General features: G+C 43.8%; 1 protein-coding gene across 3 annotated transcripts in view; it reads left to right on the top strand.

The window, feature by feature from the left end:
- Positions 1-23,901, top strand: part of RSRC1 (arginine and serine rich coiled-coil 1) — a 293,774-nt gene that overhangs the window by 21,732 nt on the left and 248,141 nt on the right. For 2 of the 3 annotated variants that reach the window (XM_020791819.3, XM_078389054.1), the window contains exon 3: positions 9,522-9,647. The exons of the other annotated variant lie outside the window; for it this stretch is intronic. In XM_020791819.3, coding sequence (XP_020647478.1) covers positions 9,522-9,647 — 126 coding nt within the window. The remainder of the gene's footprint in view (positions 1-9,521; positions 9,648-23,901) is intronic. 3 annotated transcript variants of the gene reach the window in all.

The raw sequence follows: 23,901 nt of genomic DNA, 5'->3' as shown, positions 1-23,901 counted from the left end.
TGTCCTCCGCTCTTCCTCAGTAGCATGTTGGACGCTTTTTGACCTGAGGGTCCCATCTTCCAGCGTCATATCTTTTAGCCTTTTGTTTCTGATCATGGAGTGGAATTGCCGGTTCCTACCCCAGGTGGATTGCGTTTAGTCAGAAGACTCCACTATGACCTGTCCGTCTTGGGTGGCCCTGCACGGCATAGCCCATAGCTTCTCTGAGTTACTCAAGCCCCCTTGCCACGACAAGGCAGCAATCCATGAAGGGGGTTGTTAGAGATAACCTGTCAATATGTATTAGAATAAGATCTGATGAATGTTTACGATTTACTTATAAATGGATGGATGTATATGCTACCTTTTTCCTGTACAGTGGTGCCTCACATTATGATGTTAATTTGTTCCAGCGAAATCGCTGTAGAACAAAAACATCGTAAAGCAAAATTTAAAAGCCCATAGAAATGCACTAAAACCTGTTTAATGCGTTCCGATGGGCTTAAAACTCACCGTCCAGTGAAGATCCTCCATAGGGTGGCCATTTTTGCTGCCTGTCTTGCGAGGAATCTGTCCCTAAACACAGTGGGGAGCCATTTTATTTACCTGGTGGCCATTTTGAAACCACCAATCAGCTGTTGGAAAATCGTCGTTTTGCGAAGAATCGGTTCCAGAAGCAGAGAACCAATCATCGCAAAGCGAAATTCCCCCATAGGAAACATCGTTTTGCGGTCGCAAAAGCGATCGCAAAAAGTTCATTGTAATGCAATTTTGTCTTTAAACGAAGCGATTGTAATGTGAGGCACCACTGTATAATGTCCAAGGTAGCTCATAAAAGATTTGAAAATAATTTAATTTATTTAAATATTATTACTTGATGATGCAAAGCAAATAGAAATGGGGTCCTAACCATCTAACAGTGTGAAACTGAGCCACATACCTAATTGAAGAACTATCCAGACAGCTTGTGGAACTAATTACAGTGGTGCCTCGCTTAGCAATTGCCTCGTTTAACGATGTATTCGCTTAGCGATGGGTTTTTTGAGCGATTTTACACTCTGTTTAGCGATGTTTCCTATGGGGAAATTTCGCATAGCGATGTTCGGGACCTTGCCTCGCTTAGCAATGACAGTTTAGGTCCCCCTGTTTCGCTTAACGATGTCCGTTTTTGCAATTTTAAGTGTGACTTAAAATGTTCAAAAATGGTTTTAAATGCTTGGGATCGTTAGTGCACCTTGCAAAACCTGTGCAAACTTAATTTGGCTTTGTTCTGAGTCTTGGTTAATTTTTGGTGAATTTTTTCTCCCCTTTTGGAATGCATTGAACTGTAGGTTTGGTGAATTTTTTTCTCCCCCATTGGAATGCATTGAACTGTAGGTTTGGTGAATTTTTTTCTCCCCCATTGGAATGCATTGAACTGTAGGTTTGACAGCTGTCAAACTGACAGTTCAATGCATTCCCATGGGGGAGAAAAAATGCACCAAAAATTAACGAACACTCAGAACAAAGCCAAATTAAATTTGCACAGGTTTTGCAAGGTGCACTAACGATCCCAAGCATTTAAAACCGTTATTGAACATTATAAGACACTTTAAAAATAGCGAAAACGGACATCGCAAAACCATTGGAATGCATTGAATAGGCTTCAATGCATTCCAATGGGGGAAACATTGTATCGCTTAGTGATATTTCCTATGGCGATTTTCGCTTAAGGACGGTAATCCGTTCCCATTGGAACGGATTAACCGGTTTTCAATGCATTCCTATGGGAAACGGTGTTTCGCTTAGCGATGTTTTTTTGGGAACCAATTAACATCGTTAAGTGAGGCACCGCTGTACTCATATTAAATAACTGCTTAAATAAAGATATCTTAAGATAAAGAAATATACAAGGAAGAATATTCCACAAGTTTACTATAGGGAAGGCTTTTTCCTGCTTTCCCCCAAATGTGCTAGTGGGATAACCTCTCCATTAAATCTTTTGAGTAGCTGATAGAATCATATTCAGGAGTTTCCGAAAGTTGTTTTAATATTATGAGGGTGAGCTGAAAAATTTGGACTGTTTGATTGTTGCAGCCACATGTTAAGATACATCACATGGCTATGTACTATTGCATGTGTATCTCCATCTCCTTGTGCATACTCAATACCATGATTCAATATCTTAATGCAAATTTGGTTAGTAGCTATTTGAGTGAAGGCTACTTTTGAAGACATGTGAATGTCTGTCAAATGATAAACTCTTAATGAGTTTTTAACTACAACAAAATACATTCTTGCTGAAATGTATTGGTGAATAAAGAATGTTTATCTCAACAAATGTATCAATGGAATGCTTGGGAATGGCATGGTTCAAAATTCTAATTATTCTAATTATGCTGTTTATGTATGTTGTAAACCACCTAGAGTTGCCTTCGGCCAGATGAGCGGTATAAAAATTAAATAAATAAACAGGTAGGTAGGTAGGTAGGTAGAGTGATGGTTAATAACTCAACCATACATTGATGCCGAGCACGTACCCTAACATTCTCTCTATAGCCTTCATCTGATATCTTAAGATTTGTACTTTTTCCCACACTTGAAGCAGCTGTTATGAAGATGTAGCATGCTGAGAAAACTGATAAATGACAGAGTCAGAATTTCTAGTTGATGGAATGAAGAAATTGGATTTATATTGGGACAGGATATTACAGAATGGGGGGGGGGGGAATTATACTGAAAAATAAAGTATCACTTGAAAGAGGAAATTCTGAAGTTTCATTTACTTTACCTGAATTTGTTAATCAATTTCCTAGTTAACGGGCAAACTTTCATCTGTCTCTCTTAAAATATGAAAACTTTTTAAACAATTGTTTTACCCAAATTAAAAGTAAAAACTCTAAAGGAATGAAAGCAATGTAAAATTGAATTAAATTTAGCCATAAAACTACAGAGCACTACAATTCCCTAAGGTAGTTAGAAGTACCTTACAGTCAACTCATATCATAAGCAAAGAGTTTTGCTACGCAGTACTTGATACTTAACACTTAACAAAGTATATGACTAGCAAGTGTATCTGGAGAAGGATTTCTACGTCTAAGATGTTACCCTAAGAAACCTTTGTTCTGTGTTGCCTTGCCTCTAGACACAGATACGCAAATAACTGGTTCTTTAACGTGGTTCTCTATGAAGCCACACTAATGGGTTAAACAGCGCCTGCGCTGGTTCCTCTCGGAATTTTCCAGAGCTATGCGGGAAAAGATACAATGTTTGAGTTGCCCTGCACTGCGCAAGTGCAGCCCGCCAAAATCCCCAGTTCCATTTATCCGCCCGCGGAGTTGGAACCTCTCGGTTAGAGCTCTTGAGATTCACCTCTCCTTTCGCCTATTTCGGACATTTCGGACCTGACCTGGCTTGTTCCTCGTTTATCCGCATCTCGGTTGCCCTGAACTCGGACCGCCTGACCTGCCTTTTGCCTCTGGCGCCTTAATTGCAAGTACTTTCGATTCCCTTCATCTTTATTGAGGCCTGTTACCGCCTGCTGAGGCGCCACGCGCCTGCAGGATCCTTTCAATTATCTACTTCCTCTGCTGCATTTGTGGACTGCTTAGCTTATGTCAGCGAAAAAGGGACCTTTTCGCCGCTGTTCTGCTTGCTCCGGGAAGCTCCCCTTCCAGGACCACCACTCCCTGTGTTTGTTCTGTCTGGGTGAAACCCATTCGCCCACAAATTGTCGACATTGCAAAGAATTTACTAAGGCGACCCTAAAATCTCGCCAGCAACGACTCAAGTTTTTCCTTTGGAACCAAACTTTGTCCGCTTCCCAACCATCAGATATGGAGTCTGTTCAATCCGTCTCCACTGTTCGTTCGGAGGTGACTTTGGTCTCCTCTTCACCCCCGTCGACGTCCAAAGATGTTCCCAAGAAGGCTTCCAAGGCAAAGTCTAAGAAGTTGCCTATGGGAAAGAAGTCTACCGATGTCCCTGCTTCGACCTCGGGACCGACGAAGAAAGCTGCATCCAAGGCCGCACCAAAGGCCAAACCGAAGACCAAGGAGATAACCCTCGTCGTTTCACCTGTTTCGGCGTCGGTGCCTTCTCCACTCCTGGAAGACTCTTCTCGGGACCGGGATTCGGTCTCCGATCAGGGCGCTCCCATTCCACCTTGCCAACCGCCTCCGGTGGATTTGGGGAAATCGCCTACGGTTAGCCAGCTCGACAAGCTCGTTGCCGGCGCCGAGAGCGTTCCGCTCAGCCCGATACTTACCGGGCGAACAACCCGATCTCCTTCACTCCTCTCGGAGTCGGGTCGTTCTCCATCACCTCCCCCCCCCACGGGGTCGACCAACTAAGCCTGTTGAAGAACCGATCCCTCGGTGTCCAGCTTCCAATTCGGCCGACGACGAGCCATCGGGAAAGAAGCGCCGTCACCGAAAGAAGCACCGACGAGGCCACCGACGCCGAAGGGACTCCTCACCGTCCGACTCAGATTACAGTCGGGGTCGGAAGAGGTCCCACCGGAGACGGCGAAGAAGAGATTCGTCCACCGAGTCCTCTTCGACCTCGAGAGAAAGGAGACATAGGAGAAAGAGAACCAAATACTCCTATTCCTCATCCTCTCGCTCCCGGTCTCCATGTCGAAGCCCTCCCCCGAAGAAGCCGGTGGATATGGGCTCCACGAAACCATCGACGTCGACAGACGCTCCCGTCGTCCCTCCTGGTGTACCTCTGCAACCTCAGGATGGGATTCCTTCGCGCCCGAAAACGGCACCCTCGGGCTCGGGGATACTTCCCCCCCCTTCTTCCTATCCTTCGGAGGAAGAACATGCCAAGGAAGATTCCTCCGACGTCGAAGAGGACGAGTCTGAGGTGTCCCTAGAAGTCCCTGTTCCTGGGGAGCCTTTACCTCCAGAGGCGGCTAACCTTAAACCATCTTCTCCGTCGGAAGATTTTTCTTCCTACACTCAGATAGTTGCTCGTATGGCCCAAGCTCTAAAGCTAGCGGTCGAACAGTCTCCAAGAAGGGAAGAAAATTTAATCTTCGGAGACATTGAAGCGGAGAGGACACATCCAGTTAGTCTGTCCTTCATCCCAGAATTGATGGATCTTATTAAGGAATTCTGGGAGCATCCTGCCAATGCTACCACTATCTCTAAAAGGACTGAAAATCTGTATAGAATACATGGAGAGAATACATCTTTTCTTCTCATGCATCCGGCTCCTAATTCTTTAATAGTGGAGTCTAGCTCTACTAAGACTCCAGCAAAGGGCCACCCTACACCAACCAACAAAGAGGGAAGGAAGCTTGAGATCCTTGCACGCCGCATGTATTCTATGACAACCTTCACCCTACGTGCTGTCAATTATCTGGTTGCCATGGGGGCCTACCAAAAACAACTTTGGTCCAGGGTTCTCCCAGCCCTTCAACTTGCACCAGAAGATATAAGGCAGCTCTGTCTAGATACACATGCTGAGGCCCTCACGGTGTCCAAATATCAACGGCTTGCCGCCCGCCATGTAGCAGAAGCCACTTCTAAGAACTTTGCCTCCCTCATCACCTTGAGGAGACATGCTTGGCTGCGTTCAGCTAATATCGTTGAGGACATTAAAACTAGGGTGGAAAACCTCCCCTTTGATGCTTCAGGTCTTTTCAGCCAAAACACCGATGAAAACCTGGAGAGTTTGCACAAGAGTAAAAAGACAGCCAAGTCCTACTCAGTGCAACCTCAAACTAAACAGTTCAAACCACAGTGGCGTTCCAAATATACCTCCCCTTCCTATCAGCAGCCATCCACCAGTACTTACCGTTCTTATGGGGGCAATTCTTCTCAGCGTCCTCCTCAGGCATCATCTTCTTCATCTGTTGCTTTCAGACCACAACCACCTCGCAAGAAGCAGTCTTTCAAGACGTCTGCAAGAAAACAAAAACAGTACCTTTGACTTCCTGACTGTTCTAGTACCATCCTCCCACACCACCCGCCTCTCTCCTTACCTTCACAACTGGACTCTCATCACCAACGACATCTGGGTTCTCAACATTATCACCTCCGGTTACCGCCTGGAGTTTATAAAGTTACCTCCTCTAGGACAGGTCAACCCTACATCATTCGATCCGATCCTAGAGGAGGAAATCCTGACTCTCCTTCAGAAAGGGGCTATCCAGAAGGTACCATCAGAGGATGTCCTCGACGGTTTTTACTCCCGATACTTTCTGGTTCCAAAGAAGGACGGGGGCCTTCGTCCCATCCTCGATCTGAGAAGCCTCAACAAGTTTCTCAAGGCACGCAAGTTCAAGATGGTGACCTTAGAGTCCATCATCCATCTTCTCAGGCAGGGAGACTGGTTTGTGGTCCTGGATCTAAAAGACGCATATTTCCATGTCACCATACACAGGAGCCACAGGAAATATCTGCGTCTACTCTTCAACAACACCATCTATCAGTTTGTGGCCTTACCCTTCGGCCTTTCCACAGCACCCAGGACTTTCACCAAGTGCATGGCTCCGGTGGCAGCATACCTGCGCCTTCAAGGGATCCAGGTGTTTCCCTACATCGACGACTGGCTGATTGTCTCGACGTCCAGACATCAGGCCTTAAAGGACACTCAGTATGTTCTCCAGACGTTACAGTCACTAGGTCTTACCGTCAATCACGAAAAGTCCAAGCTAAATCCCTCTCAGGTGGTGGACTACATCGGAGCGAGGTTAGACTCAGTGCACGCCCGGATGTTCATGCCGCCAGAACGCATCCAGAAGCTAGTAAGAGCCATAAAAAAGTTCAGGCCAAGGGCAAGAGTAAAAGCAAGCCTTGCACAACATCTGCTAGGCCTCATGGCTTCTACAACGGCGACCCTGTCCCATGCTCGCCTCAAGATGCGTTCACTTCAAATTTGGATGCTGTCCCTCTTCAATCCACTCCTCGACAGTCAAAACAAGCTCCTCACTGTCACCTCGGAGTTGGCACAGCAGCTGCAATGGTGGACTTTCCGACCTCACCTTTTGGTGGGGCGTCCTTTCCGCCCTGTCCATCTGACAACTCAAGTCCCTACAGACGCGAGTCCACTGGGATGGGGCGCCCATTGCGAGGGTCATCAGATCAACGCTCTGTGGTCCCCTCAGGAGAAAAAATTGCACATAAACCACCTGGAGCTGTTAGCCATCATAAAGGCCTTGAAGTCCTTCCTACCTCTTGTGAGAGGCAGGGCGATTCAGCTCATCACAGACAACACCACAGCGATGTTTTACGTGAACAAGCGGGGGGAACAAGATCAAAGTCCCTTCTGTTCCTGTCAATACATCTCTGGGAGTGGTGCTACCAGGAGCACATCTACCCGGTAGCCATCCACATAGCCACCACAGACAACATCGTTGCAGACGAGCTCAGTCGCCGTTCCACTCAAAATCACGAATGGGAACTGGACTCAGAAATCTTTCAGGAACTCTGCCACAGGTGGGGAACTCCGACAATCGACATGTTCGCCAAGGACTCCAACAAGAAGTGTCCCTGCTACGCGTCCAGGGCAGGACGGGGCCCGGGATCGTTGGGAGATGCTTTCATGATCCCTTGGCACAAGGGCCTTCTATACATGTTTCCTCCCATGCCATTGGTTCAGAGATCAGTGGTCAGAGCCCTCCAGCTGCAAGCAGAAGCAATCTTGATTTCACCTTGGTGGCCCAGACAACCTTGGTTCTCTCTACTTCTGCAGACAGCAGTCGACAAGGTCAAGCTTCCCCTCATCCCACACCTAATCACTCAGGACTCGGGGTCGATCTTCCACCCAGACCTGGACTCCCTCCAATTGACAGCGTGGAAGATATCCCATCAATAATGGAGGTCCTGGACAAGGCGAGAAAGCCTTCTACCATGCGGCTCTACCAACACAAGTGGCAAGGTTTTCTCAAATTCACTACAGAGCGGGGTTTACAAGCATCTCCCGTCTCTTTATCTACTTTGCTACTGTATCTCAGACACCTGTTTGATCTTGGCTTAACCAAGTCTACCTTAAAGGTGTACACCTCAGCCATTGTAACTTTCCAACCAAAGGGGTCTCAATCCTCGAGATGGTTTTCCCATCCGACGGTGAAAGCTTTCTTCAGAGGTCTGTCCAACATGAGACCCCCTGTGCGACGGCCATTACCTCAGTGGTCTTTACAAACAGTACTGCACTCACTGGTTCGTCCCCCCTTTGAGCCAATGGCAACCTGTGACTTGAAGTTTTTATCCCTGAAAACTTTGTTCCTTGTGGCAATCACTTCTGCCCGTAGGGCTAGTGAATTGGCGGCTCTTCGGGCTGATTCCCCTTACCTCCAATTTTTCAAGGACAAGGTGGTGTTATACCCAGATGTTTCTTTCCTCCCCAAGGTGGTGTCGGACTTTCATGTCAACCAACCTCTGTTGCTACCTACTCTTTTCTCTGAACCGTCTTCAGATATTGAACGCACACTCCACTGTTTGGACGTTCGTCGTGCATTATCCTTTTATATCTCAAGGACCAAGGACTTCAGGAAAGTCCAGAGACTGTTCTTGTGTTATTATGGCCAACGTAAAGGGACTGCTGCTTCGACGTCGACCCTGTCCAGATGGTTGGTTTCCACCATTTCGTTGGCCTATGAGTTGCAGCACAAACCTCTCCCTGAAAACCTGCGTGCTCATTCTACAAGAGCTGTTGCCACATCCACGGCCCTTTTGCGTGGGGTAGACATCCCCGATATATGTAGAGCAGCTACCTGGTCCAGTGTATCGACATTCATCAAACACTACAGACTGGACCTCAGGGCCAAGAATGAGACCAGATTCGGGAGGGCTATCCTGACATCACTGCTGCAGTGACGGCCCACCATCCTGTAAGTAGCTTGGTAGTCACCCATTAGTGTGGATTCATAGAGAACCACTTTAAAGAAGAACAGGTTACTTACCTGTAAACATGGTTCTTTAAGTGGATTCTCTATGAATACACACGACCCGCCCAACCTCCCCACGTGTCCGTCACTGCTGACTGAGTTCCAACTCTCTCTATGTGCGGGCACATGGAACTGGGGATTTTTGGCGGGCTGCACTTGCGCAGTGCAGGGCAACTCAAACATTGTATCTTTTCCCTCATAGCTCTGGAAAATTCCGAGAGGAACCAGCGCAGGCGCTGTTTAACCCATTAGTGTGTATTCATAGAGAATCCACTTAAAGAACCATGTTTACAGGTAAGTAACCTGTTCTTATGAAGAATGTAGCTGTTATCTATGTGTTTTTTCCCCACAATGGCCAAAATTCTGTTGCTTAGCATAATAAATCGCTCTAGAGTCAGTCCATTGAATCAGTGAGGATTTGTGAGTCAACTCTGCTGAAAGTTCCGTTGCTTCAAATGAGCCTGTTTCAACTATGACTTATTTTAGCATAGTAAGTCACAGTTTCAGTAAGCCCATTTGTATCAATAGAATGTATGGGGACATTGACTCACCAGATCTCTACCGCTGTATGTATGCAGATCATCTGGTTGACTAGTGCAAATGATAAATCTTAATTATTTTATTTCCTATTGACAAGTAGGTTTTCCATCAATATCTGTTTTAGGCGCAGGCAAAGATCTAGCAGCAGCTCGTCATATGGATCCAAGAGAAAACAAAGTCGCAGCCGATCTAGAGGGCATGGAAAATCATATCGATCTCAGAGATCAAGATCAAAGAGCAGAACAAGGAGGTATGAAAGTTCCCAACTTGTAAAATAAGTTCAATTAGATAGCATATATTGCTATGTATGCCTTAACATGTATAGAAACTGGTATAACCAAGAGAGTAGGAGGGTCTGGCTGTGGAGCCAGGGGTTGGGAGTTTGAATCCTCATTGTATATTCCAGAAGAGATGATAGCTGAGATCACCTGGAGAATGGAAGACTGGTGGGATTAAGTGCCTTGCCACCTATGCAAGCTGCATGGTCCAAGAGTGCAATTAAAGAGGCATTGATAAAATACGTCTGAATACTTTATACCTAGAAATCCCTGGGAGTATTTACATAAATTGGAAACAACTTAACAACACATGGTTATTGTTATTAACATCTGGAATGAGAATTATCCTATGTTACCTTTAGAATTAAGCAGTGTAAATGGAAGATATTGGTTGCCTTAATGTCCAGTAATTTTAACATTACTTTGATGTTGTAAGTCAGGGGTCTCCAAAGTACGACCCCCGGACTGCATCTGGCCCACCTTGCCTTTTTATCTGGCCAGTGTGGGTGCGGGTGGGAGTGCGGGTGCGCAGGAGTGTGCACACATATTCCTTCAGCCCTTGAAAATGTGAAAAATATATTATGTGGCCCTCACAGTGAAAACTTTGGAGAGCCTTGTTATAACTGATTAATAGGTTGATGCTTAGACTGGATATAAGGGCAACCTAGCTGTGACTTCTGACAACATAATGATATAAAGTAAGACTTCGTGTATTTAACTTGCTGTACCACTGCAAGACAGCAAGAAATAAATGTGTGTTTTACAGGATAACCACACTAAGGATGCTAGGAGATCTGGTCTGATCTCAAGGTAAAACTAAAGCAAAATAATACAAAGTAGCACTCACAAATTATTAAAATTAAAAATAAATATTTGAATTGTGTAATACAAACAGAGGTGAAAAGCTGCAAATGTGCTATGAAGATGAATGAAGCACTACATAGTGTCATTGATATCAGATAGTCTGTGTGAAGTTTGAATGGTATGATGTCATAATTAGCAGCTGAAAAATGATTAGAAGTTTGTGGACCTTTCAAATGAATCTCAGAGCATTCCGGTTGCTCTGTTGTTGTTGTTTAGTCGTTTAGTCGTGTCTGACTCTTCGTGACCTCATGGACCAGAGCACGCCAGGCCCTCCTGTCTTCCACTGCCTCCCAGAGTTGGGTCAAATTCATGTGGGTAGCTTTGATGACACTGTCCAACCATCTCGTCCTCTGTCATCCCCTTCTCCTCTTGCCTTCACACTTTCCTAACATCAGGGTCTTTCCCAAGGTGTCTTCTCTTCTCATGAGATGGCCAAAGTATTGGAGCCTCAGCTTCAGGATCTGTCCTTCCAGTGAGCACTCAGGATTGATTTCCTTTAGAATGGATAGGTTTGTTCTCCTTGCAGTCCAGGGGACTCTCAAGAGTCTCCTCCAGCACGACAGTTCAAAAGCATCAATTCTTCGGCGGTCAGCTTTCTTTATGTTGCTGTGTAGAAATCATAATATTTGCTTTAGAGATGCTATTGAATCCTGAATCCTAGTAAGACAGAGACTTCATGGGCAAGAGCTTCTGAGATTTGGGAACTAGGGAGTTTATTTGTTCGGAATGGAGCTGGCACTCCCCTTGGAGGAGCAGGTGCATAGTTTGTGGTTGCTTCTGGACCCATCATTTTCATGAGATTTTCAAGGAATCTATACTGAGAAATGCCTGTTGGGAACTTCAGTTGGTTCATGAGGTTTGACTTTAGCTGGATCATATAGCTGGGCCATAGTTACTTAAGCACAGTTAATTTCATATTAGGATTTTACATTCAATGAATTACAAATTATGTTTAACATATGGGTGTCCTAGAATATTGAGTCGAGCATTTGGTACCCTACATATTGGCCTTGTGGTGCAAAACCTGCACTGGCTGCCTACTTATTTATTGACTATTCTGCAAGCTGTATACTACTACTAAGTGGCAGTGTGGAAATGATGCAGACCCGATGAGGAAAGGCTGAAAGAACTGGGCATGGTTAGCCTTTGAAAAAGAGGACTGAGGGAAGATATGCTAGCATTTTGTCTTTCAGTACAGTGGTGCCTCGCATTACGACGTTAATTCGTTCCAGCGAAATCGCTGTAGAACAAAAACATAATGCGAAATAAAAAAGCCCATAGAAACGCATTAAAACCCGATTAATGCATTCCTATGGGTTTGAAACTCACCGTCCAGCGAAGATGAGAGAGAATATTTAACGTTGTAAACAATGAGCATACAACAGTGGTTAATATCACTAAGAGATGATATTTAAAACTATGAGCAATGAATAAGGAGGCATCTTCCATTATTAACAGGTAATATTGAGGCAAAGATCAATAAGTATACAACTTTTAAAAACTGGTCACTCTGAGAAATGGAAAACACCAAAATGGAAAAGCACAAGTTGTGCTAAAAACCCAGTCAAAGCAGTAATACATAACAACCTACTGTATTTTTCTGTTTATAACATGCCCCCGTTTATAAGACACCTCCCCACTTTTCTAACCCAAAAATTAAGAAAAATTAGCTTTGAGTATTCAGCCTCTGTGCTCAGAATGCTCGGACATTAGGAGTCCCTGTTGAATGTTGAGCCTACAGGCTCCAGCTCCAATCAGGTGTGTTCCAGTTGGTTTGTTCAGCATCAGCTGACATCAGATCCATAAGGCTTGTGATTGGAGGAAGCTAAGTCTCCTGACTGTAGGAAACTAAGCCTCATGACTGAAGGAAGCCTGTTTACAGAGGCAAGATATGTGCAGTTTTGTTCTCTCCTCAGCTGTCACAGCTTACTTCTGTGTAAAAGACGCCCCTCAATTTTTAGTGTAATGATTTTAGGAAAAAGTAGCATCTTATACACAGAAAAATACAGTATCTTAAAAAATCACGCAGAGGTAGCTGGTTACTGAGGGAAGGTTTGCCTGAAGAGAAAAGTTTTTGCCTGCTTGCGGAGGGATGGCAGAGATGGGGCTAGTCTGGCCTCCTGTGGGAGAGAGTTCCAAAGTCTGTGTACAGCAACAGAAGAGGCTCTCTCCTGTGTCCCCATCAAATAAATCTGCAAAGGTAGTAGAACTGAGAGAAAGGCCTGTCCTGATTATCTTAACACCAGAGCCAGCTTATAATGGGAGATACAGTCTTTGAGTTAGCTTGGACCCAGGCCATTTAGGGCTTTATAGGTTAAAACCAGCACTTTAAATTGTGCCCTGTAACTGATTGGCAGTCAGTGGAGCTGCTGTAACGGGTTGTGTGATCCCTGTAACCAGCCCCAGTCAACAATCTGGCATTTTGGACTCCTTGAAGTTTCCTGACACTTTCTATCTACAACTCCGGCAGAGAAATAACTAGCGCATGTATCACAGTGGCCAGATCAGAGCTGATTTATGGTGCTGCTGACTTATGTTGACCCTATGAATTAGTGACTTCCTAAAAGTTCTGTCATTATAGGCCTTGCTCAGCTTTTGTCAATCTGACTCTTACTTGATTTTCTTCTTTTCCTGTTGTGCCTTTGACTTTTTTGTGAGTTATTTTCTTTTCCAATGAAAAGAGAACATAACCCTTCAAAAGTTATTTAAAATAAAATAACCCATTCCTCTGAAAGTAGGTCAGGCTTGGACTTTGGTGGATCTTGGGAGAAGGGACCCAAAAGAGGGAAAAAAGGAACCCAACTTTAATATAGCGTTTTGTTATATTTTGAATTAGACTTTACGTAGTGAACTTAAAAGGTAAATTTCCATTATTTTTGGCGAGTAATGTCCATGGAAACTGGGTTTATGAATTTAACTATAATGATTCAAAATACATATAATCTTATAATAAAATCTCTTATCTCAGTGAAATTACTGAAGTTCAAATTCTCAGTTTGGAAATTAAAGGTATTTCCCCATTTTGTTATCTCTTGTGATTTAAATATCACCTTATATACACTTTCTTCATCAAAGAGATAAATTTATGTTCACATTGTAATTATTTTCTTTTAGGTATACCTTGAGTCAAGAATTGAGGTTTTCTAGTAATACTAAAGGTTCAAAATTGTCCTTCAGCAAAACAGTATGATGCAAATAAGACTTAATAAGATCACAAACTGCATTTCAGCAAAACAGCCAAGATTTACATTAAATTAGGAATTTTAAAACTGATTTAGTTTGTTTTACTGAGCATTTGCGTAATAACATTTTGTCTTCATGCAATCTTTTTAAAGGCAATAATTCGTCTGTGAAATGCAGACACATCCTCAGTAGAAAAATTGAAAGCAACAGCTCACTTTCTGAAACCACAGATATAGTGATATAAAGAAATATTTCAGCTCTACCAAATTTAATAAATCATCCCATTTCCTAATTTGATCATATTAGATGCTGATGTGGAAGAAGCATTTCAAATGCCATCTCCTCATTAATATACATCAGTCTGGGGAATGGAACGGAATACTTACGCAGAGATGTCACAGTTAGTGTTTCTTAGTTTACTAAGTGGAACAGGTTGATGCGATACTGAGTGCTATTTGTCAATGTCTTGTTAAAATGGTTTGGGTCGAGTTATGGAGTCCAGAAAGACGGTGGCTGATAAATCAAAAGTGGATTGAGTGGACAGGAGGCAGTGATTGATACTATGACAGGATATGAAGAAAGGAATCCTGATACAAGCATGCACAATATTGAATATGAGAAGGAAAATGACCCTGGAGTATGGATATTATTCAAGGAAATGAGAATAATAATATCAGTTTGAAATTATTGCTATGTGAAGATTAGGACACTGTGGTTCTTATTACAATATTGTGTGCCTCTTGGATAGTAGCATTAACATCTTTACACTGTACACATGCACATAATACTGAGGTATCCTTGGTGGATAATTATTTATTCCTTTTAATTTTGAATTTTATTTCTTTCATATGCTGTGCATATGTTGGATAATTTAACATTTTTGTTTCTGAAAACTTCCATTTGAATACATAAGAGTATCTATGCAATTTTTACTATATATTTTCATTAGTGTTGTGCTTGAGTTGTGCTCTAGTACATTAAACTGTCTTTTAATTATACAGTGGTGCCTCGCTTGACGATGTTAATTTGTTCCAGCGAAATCGCTATAGAGCGAAAACATCGTAAAGCAAAATAAAAAAGCCCATTGAAATGCATTGAAACCCGTTCAATGTGTTCCAGTGGGCTGAAAACTCACCGTCCAGCGAAGATCCTCCATAGGGGCAGGCATTTTCGGTGCCTGTGCAGCGAGGAATCCATCCCTAAACACAGGGGGGGACCATTTTCTTCAGCTGGTGGCCATTTTGAAACCCGACGATCAGGTGTTTAGATCGTCGTAATGCGAAAATCGGTTCCCAAGGCAGGGAACTGATCATCGTGAAGCGGATTTTTCCCATTTAAGCCATCGTTTTGTGATCACTTTTGCGATCGCAAAAACCTAATCGTCAAGCGATTTCCTCGTTAAGCAAGGCACCACTGTATACCTCATATGAATTGTTTTAAGTTTAAAATTTTCAGAAATGAAACTTGGTCTAATATGTATTATGAGATTTGTCACTTTTTATGGGCTGCTTAAATTTGATGGTCATTATATTTCTGGATTATCAAGATGCAAAGTCGTTATTTCCAATATGCATCTGTTGCAAATCTTGTGGATTTTCCCATATCTCTACTGGGTTACTGTATTGTTACTTTATAAGGTTAGAGGTCAGATTTATTCTGTTAATTTGCCCCCCCGATGAGTGTTTTCCCCCATTTCCGATGGGTCTTGGGGGGTTATTTGTTGGTTTTCCCCCCATTTCCGATGGGTATTAGGGGTTTGGTTGCTTTTTTGGGGGTTTCCCCCATTTCTGATGAGCCTTGGGGGGTTTGGTTGTTTTTTTGGTTTCCCCCCCATTTCTGATGGGTCTTGGGGGGGTTTGGTTGCTTTTTGGGGTTTTCTCCCCATTTCCAATGGATCCTGCATGCTTCCCTTGCTTTTTCCTTTGTTCTTTTTGCATTTCTGACCTGTCCCCTTTGTTCTCTGTGTATTTCCGATCTGCTCCATTTGTTTTCTGTGCGTTTCCAAAGGGTCTTGCACACTTGATTGCTTTTCTTCCCACCCCGCTCGGCTGGAAGGGATTAATAGCATTTCCAATGAGTCTTGCTTATTTTTTTTGGATTTTTTTTTTGGTATTTTTTTTCTTTGGCCGGAAAGGATTAATTGCATTTCAATGCATTCCTGTGGGAAATGGTGCTTTGACTTACAACCATTTCGAGTTACGTCCATCTTCTGGTACGGATTGTGGTCATAAGTGGAGGCACCACTGTATTCAGTACATACCTATTACCTTCTTTAAAGAGGAAAGGCTCTTGGAATTCGGTGCACAGGAAACTATATACTGTATTACATTTCATGAACCCTGTTTAGAACTAATAATGTATTTTTGTTTCTTATTACTTTGGCTATTATATGTCCCACTTTCTTATCTCTTTACATCCATACTAGCTTGATGAAATGAATAAACTGGGATTTGAACTACAATATTGTCTGCAGATTTCAGTTACACAGTAACACAGATTTTAAATTGCAGTCAGATTCATTGTATATGCAAATCATTGTTTGCCCAGTTTGGCTGTAATGACAAATATCTTCTTAAATCAGAGGCCACTTAGGAGGCAAATAGGTATTAACCATTATTTAAAAAGTGCTATCCAAGACACTCTGTTAGGGAAAACAGCCCTTGGAGCCCAAGATAACAAGTTACACAGAGTCTCTTATCTGATAGCTTCAAATCCCCTTTAATAAGCAGAGCAAAGACGCGGACGTGTAAGAAATTGCACGGGGAGAGTTCTAATAAGACTTATAGCATAATATATTAGACTTGGTCAGACATATATACATGGCAATATATACATTGGCATAGATATCTCAGAGCAACATGACATTCACATAAGTAAAGTAATCACCACCAGACTCACAACTGAGTGGCGAAGTGCTGTTCTCACTCACTTGCTTAAATAGTGAGAGCAGCCTATCACTGCAGACATGGCAGCTGAACATGGTCAACAAACATTACCTAAGCTTGTCCCATCTGTATGCTATCATTTATCCATTGACTTTACGTTGCAGGCATGACTTTACATTCTTACTACAATATTAAATTTAACCCCTTGTTCACTTAAAGAAACAAATCCTGACATGATCTTTATGAAACAATGCTACATATATAGCTGTTTGGGAATTACCAAAATACTCTTGGTTAGTTACTGTGGCATAAGTGCACTGGTATAAACTGCAGTGGTGAATTGCTGCCAGTTTGTAAGTTGTCATATGTAACTTTGTGCAATTGGTGCACTGTGTGGTGGCTTATTAACTAGTGGAAATTTGCCCTGCGATTTATGTTATTACCATTATACAGCATAGTTAACAAATAGGATTGTGGACTGTATATTTAGTTATGCTTTCAATGTGGATCCGGTGATCAAAAATTCTTGAATAAAATACGCAACCAGTGCAAACACAGAATAAATGACAAAAATATCTAGCCTTTATATTTCATTTTATAAAATTCCAAAAGTTGTTTAAACTTGTAAATCTTTATTGAAATATCAGCTGAATGGTATTCATTGTTAAACCCGATGCTGTATCAATACTATATAAAAAGGTATACTATATCCCTATTTCAGTTTAATTTTTTTTCTTAGCCATATATACGAATACAGTTTGAGTTAGGACTATAGCTATTAAAGTTAAGATATGTAGGATGATACTTCCATCTCTTTCTTTCTGAAGTGACCTAAAAAGCTAAATGGGTTATTTTAAAATGCACATCTAAATTTCAAATTATTTTTAACTGATAGGAAGAAAATCAAAATGACCTTCTTACACCTGAGTTCACAGTTACAAGGTGTAATAATTTCTTGATTGTATGCTATAAGGATATCTAAAACCCACTGCATGGTTATTAAAATTCAGTACTTATACTGACATCATTTAATACCAGTTACCTGTTCAAATAGCTATCTTTCTAAAAATGTGTGTGCAGGGAATATGCTTCCTATGCTTTAACAGTTTTATTTACGTGTTGTTCATTTGTTTATCATATTTGTATAGTAAACAATACAGTATTTCCAAACAGTTCTGTATGATTTGTGTATAGAAAATGTTGGATGTAATTCCATATTAAACTGATTCAGGATTCAAGTAAGCAACACTAAAGAGGCGGTATGAATGGAATTTAAATATAATTTCTTTAAAATATACTACATGAATGTGGATGGAGAATTCTTCCAACAAAGCTCGGGGGGGGGGTCTTCTAGAGTAGGATATGCAATAGATAAGAGGGGGGCACATGAAACCCCCATAGCTGGTGCCATCTGTACTCTTCTGGGCCCTTTTTTCTAGCATGAAAGGTGAACAGGTACTCTTAGAATCCTTCAGGAGTGTTCCTTTACCCTTTACTGTAAATAGGTCACAGAACCATTTAACCCGTCCTACTTTATTTGCAAAGTAAAAGTGAACTTTGAGCCACTTCTGGTTTGTTTGTTTTTAAATAATTTATAACTGGCCCACCTCTGCAGTAATGCAACATTCCACAAAAATGTTGCATTACGAATTTTTGCTGACAGAAATAAAATTCAGCAAGCCCCTGTCCTACTGTCAGTATACATGCACACAGGCTGCCTGGGATAGTGGCCAGGGCTTGCAGGCTGGTTTTGGCATTCTCATCTGCTTCTTTGGTGTGTTCCTTAACTACGTGTCTGAACAGATTAGTGTACTGAAACACTTCACAATGTTCTAGTTATCAACCAGATTATTGCGATACTGAGTTGAGGTCAAAACATCTGCTCCAGTGGAAGGTATGGTGGTGGTGGTAGAGCGATGTCAGAGAAATGCTGAGTGGAGGGAGATTTAAACAACTCCCCCCACCATATAGTAGTTGTAATCTGCACATTTGAAAGAGTAACCCTAAATATGAGTTACAGTCGTGCCTCGCTTTACGATTGCCCCACATTATGACGAAACCGCATTACGACAGTTTTTGTGATTTAGAACGATGATCTCAATGGGCTTGTTTCCCTTTGGGATGATGGGGAACCGATTCTTCGCAAAATGAAGATTTTCCAACAGTTGATCGGCAGTTTCAAAATGGCCACCGGGTAAATAAAATGGCTCCCCGCTGTTTTCTGGAACGGATTCCTCACAAGGCAGCCACTGAAAATGGCCGCCCCATGGAGGATCTTCGCTGGATGGTGAGTTTTTAGCCCATTGGAACGCATTAAATGGATTTTAATGCGTTTCAGTGTGTTTTTTATTTTCACATTATGACGTTTTCGTTCTACAGCGATTTCGCTGGAACGAATTAACGTCGTAATGCGAGGCACCACTGTACTGAATTAATGTACCATGTAGTTTAGGCATCAGTCTATGATAATTTTGAGTTCTTATTCAGACATCATGTTTGAATCAGTTACATCATTTCACATAGTCATTGTAAGGTTAAAGTAAGGCAGTGGAGTAAAATCATGACCTCCAGTGATATTTATAAGATCTACAGTGGTGCCCTGCATTACAACAACCACGCTTGATGACTAAATTGCTTGACGATGACTTTTTTGCAATCGCTATAGCGAACGCAAAACGATGGTTCCAATGGGGCTTTCTCGCTGTATGACAATCAGGTCCCTGATCGTCACACACACATGCCCCTTCGGCGTGGGGGGCTGTTGCTGCAAAGGTGATCGGCAGCAGAAAGAAGTAATTGCCTCCCTCTCCCTCCGCCTGGCCTATTTTCCACCAGCCAGGATGGCCGGTGTTGCCAGCCTGCTTTGCAGAGCTGATCGGGACGGGGTGGGAGAGGAATGAGTGGAGCAGCTGTACCCCCAGATGCCCTCACTCTCTGTCAGTCTCCTGCGGAGGGGTTTCTTTCTCTCTCTCCCCAGTCCCTTACACAACCCCACGGTGCGCCATTCCATCGCCCTGTGAGGAAAGGGATCCACCTCATGATGGGCAAAGAGGAGCTGCCTCAGTCCCCTCTTTTGTCTTCCTTCTGACTCTGGCTGCCAACCCGTGGCGTCCCACCCCAAGTCCCAAAGTTTAAGCCTTGTGGGAGGAGGTGAGCAGAGGTCAAAGGGAACCCACAAAGAGGAGGAGGAGGAGGAGGAGGCAGCAGGCAAGCAGTCAAACCAGCAGGGACAGTGAAAGAATATTTAAAAAACCATGGCATCCCAGGCGGTGGCGACACCCTTCGGAGATGAAAAACTAGCCTTTTACTCACTCAACTTGCTCGCTCACTCGCCGGCATTGGAGGGAAGTAGGAACAGGCAGGAGGGGGAGGCAGCAAGCCCGCCTCACCTGCTCAGAGCTGGGTGGTTTCCCGTCCTCAGGCAGGGAGCCCGACAGTCTCCTGCCTTGAACTCTCTCACCCAGCTTGATGCTGGATGTGGAGTTTCCCTTGCTCTCTGGGAGCGAGGCCGGGCAGAAAGCGCAGAGCACTCTCTCCCCTCCTCCTCCTTTGTGATCAGAAGAGGCACCGAGCGGCAGTTTCGTTCCATCTGTTCCTGCTTCTCCGAGAAGGCACCCAATGGCTTCCTGGGAGAATAGCCGAGGAGCCTGGCTGGAAAGCCAGTAGCGCGGATGGACTCACCGGTTGGAGGCAGAGCCTGCCGAGGAGGCCATTCGAATTTCCTGGACTCTTGCCTCCAGCCTCACTGGGCCCGTTCGCGCTTCTGGCTTTCCAGCCGGTCTCCGCTGCCTTGGCCAAACCTAAGAGGCTGGGCATTAAAGTGAGATGACACTGAGGCAGCCCATGGGGTTGGCGTCGCCACGAAGATTTGAGCAAGGCGTGGAGGGTGCTGCAGGAACTGCCACCACTCCAGTAGCTGGGCAGGTAGGTCATAGCCCGTGCTCAGGAGGATCCTCCAGGAGCCGCCACCACTGCCGCAGTCCCCAACAAATGATGGAAAGGAACGGGCACTTTCCCCCCTCATGTTTGGTGCCCTCATGGCAGGAGGGCAGCCACCACAGTAACATCGTGGCTCGTGCCTTCAACTGACACTAACACACGAAATGACACCCCCTCCTCCTCCCTCTTCTTGCGCACTTGCACCTAGCTCCCCGCCGGTGCAAGGCAGAAAAAAAGGGGAGGCAGGGTTTGGTTCAGCTTCCACCGAACTCAGAACGGTCTAGAAAGGCAAGCAAGGAATGGTTGAAGGCATTCTGCGCCTGCGTGGCCTTGTGCCCAGACCCTGCTCTACCCCCTCCTTTTTCCTTTTCATGAAAGCAAAAGTACTGTTCCTACACGTTCTGAGCTCTATCAGCCCAATAGTGGGAAAGAAAGGCTCTTTGGACGTCCATTTGCTCATCTATGCCTGTCCTTAGACAGGGATTGGAAAATGGCCTCCCTATGGAGGATCTTCGCTGGACGATGAGGTATTTCCCCTATTGGAACACATTGACTGGTTTTCAATGCATTCCAATGGGTTTTTCCCCCGCATGGCGACGATTTCGCTGTACAGCGATTTTGCTGGAACGGATTATCGTCATCATGCGGGGCACCACTGTATTTTGTCTTATTAGAACTCGGAAGTTTATCAACAATACAAAAATGTCCTTTGTAGACATGAACTTTAAATGGGAGTTTTCTTCGTGTTTCAGAACTGAGAGGAGCTCACAACCCTTGCACACAAAAATCTGTTCTGTGTTACTCCAAGCACTATCTCAGCATTATAATTTAGCAAAGCATTAATTTTGTTGATATTGTTATTAAACATTAGGGTTAAGCAGTCCTAGCCCTTGTTGTTGTTTAGTCATTTAGTCATGTTCAACTCTTCGTGACCCCATGGATCAGAGCATGCCAGGCCCTCCTGTCTTTCACTGCCTCCCAGAGTTGGGTCAAATTCATGTGGGTAGCTTTGATGATGCTGTCCAAGCACCTCATCTTCTGTCATCCCCTTCTCCTTTTGCCCTCAGACTTTCCCAACATCAGGGTATTTTCCAGGAAGTCTTCTCTTCTCATGAGATGGCCAAAGTATTGGAGTCTCAGTTTCAGGATCTGTCCTTCCAGTGAGCACTCAGGGTTGATTTCCTTTAGAATGGATAGGTTTGTTCTCCTTGCAGTCCAGGGGACTTTCAAGAGTCTCCTCCAGCACGACAATTCAAAAGCATCAGTTCTTCAGCGGTCAGCTTTCTTTATGGTCCAGCTCTCGCTTCGATACATCAGTACAGGAAAAACCATAGCTTTGACTATGTGGACTTTTGTTGGCAATGTGATGCCTCCGATTTTTAAGATGCTGTAGAGGTTTGTCATCACTTTCCTCCCAAGAAGCAGGCGTCTTTTAATTTTGTGGCTGCTGTCACCACCTGCAGTGATCATGGAGCCCAAGAAAGTAAAATCTGTCACTTCCTTCATATCTTCTCCTCCTATTTGCCCAGAGGTGATGGGACCAGTGGCCATGATCTTAGTTTTTTTATGTTGAGCTTCAGACCATATTTTGTGCTCTCCCCTTTCACCCTGATTAAGAGGTTCTTAAATTCCTGCTCACTTTCTGCCATCAGACAATTTAGGTATAAATATTTCTTTGGAAAAGGGCCATCAAGAACAGCAGCAGAACATTCTGATTGTTCTCTTTGTAGATGCAGGACTACTGTACCAAAGAAATCTTGGATACTTTCCCTTACTCCAAGTCTTGTTTCTTCACATCCTTCTCCATTAATTTAGTTGGGCTTTAGTGGTAGAGGCATAGAAACTATGCAGTAGAAGTATATGCCAAAAGCCTATGATGACTAAGGAAAAAAGTTGTATAAGTAGCGATGTTGTATTTTATTATGTTAAATTATTAGTATTAGTATTAATGGTTTCTGTAACTAGAGTACAGTGGTGCCTCGCTTGACGATGATAATCTGTTCCAGCAAAATCGCTGTAGAACGAAATCGTCGTCAAGCCAAAGTAAAAAGCCCATTAGAATGCATTAAAAACTGGTTAATGCGTTCTAATGGGCGAAATACCTCATCGTCCAGCGAAGATCCTCCTTAGGGCGGCCATTTTCTAGTGTCTGTAAAGTGAGGAATCACAGCGGGGAACCATTTTGAAAGCCTGACAATCAGCTGTTTTGATCGTCGTAAAACGAAAAATCGGTTCCTGAAGCAGGGAACCGATCATCGTAAAGCGTTTTTTCCTATCTAAACATCGTCTTGCGATCGTAAAAGCGATCACAAAAACCTAATCGTTAAGCAGATTCGTCATAGAGTGGGATAATCGTTAAGCGGGGCACCACTGTATCACCACGGAATGGTGTCTGCACTCAATAGGACTAGGACTGAAGAGAGATCACTTTTCTGTGCAGGGCAGGTTCTGCCTTGGTTGCCTCAGTGCTGAGATTGTTGGCTGTGCTTCAAGCTCATCACCAGAACCCTCCACCTAAGGCATGTCCTTCACTGAGGAGGAATCTGCCATGTAGGTTATGAAGCAATCTGTAAAAACTTTTTCTAACAATGGAAAAATTAATGACTAACATTAATTCTGTCATGGAGCTTTATCTAAGGATAGTGGGATTCTGCTTCTCTTCTGTAGGTTCTTCAGAATTACATCTAAGTATGATAAAGAACTGCTGCTTGAAGTCTGTTTTTTTGCCCTGCCCTGAAAATATAGTAAATGGCCTTTTCAACTAGCTTCTTTAGTTTCTTGGGACCAGATTCAATTTTCTTCTAAGCAACAGATTTCCTCTGTCCTTCAACTGCTTGTTGCTTAGAAGCACTGGGTGTCTGTCTTCCAAACTCTAGACTGCTGTTCTTAGAGAAAGCAGTTGGATTTTGTAGCTGCTGAACTCAACTGCAGTCCTCTAGATCAGTGGTCCCCAACCTTTTTTGGACTGGTTGGGGGGCCCGGGCTCCATGCGCAGGGGGGTGGGGGCACCCCCCCGTTTGAGGGGGATGCAGGTTGTGCTTGCGGGGGTTGTCACTCACTCGCAGTGGGCATTGCTCACTCACAGGGGGTGTCAGCGACATACCCCCTCCGCAAGTGTGACACCCCCTCCATGAGTGAGACACACCCACCCACGAGCATGACACACCCACCATGCAAGCATGCAGGGGGGAAGATCCCTATCCATGGCCCAGTCCTGGAAAGTCCACGGACTGGCACCGGGCCACGGACCAGGGGTTGAGGACCCCTGCTCTAGATGTTAGGTGTTTACAGTCTTAAGCTGTGCAGAAGGACACAAAACCCTTAAAACAAGAATATTTTGTTTAAAAGAAGAAGA

This window comes from Pogona vitticeps, chromosome 3, assembly GCF_051106095.1.
Source record: "Pogona vitticeps strain Pit_001003342236 chromosome 3, PviZW2.1, whole genome shotgun sequence".
NCBI classification, from domain to species: domain Eukaryota; kingdom Metazoa; phylum Chordata; class Lepidosauria; order Squamata; family Agamidae; genus Pogona; species Pogona vitticeps.
Note: the sequence above shows the minus strand (reverse complement) of the source record. Positions and strands in the feature narration are given on the sequence as shown.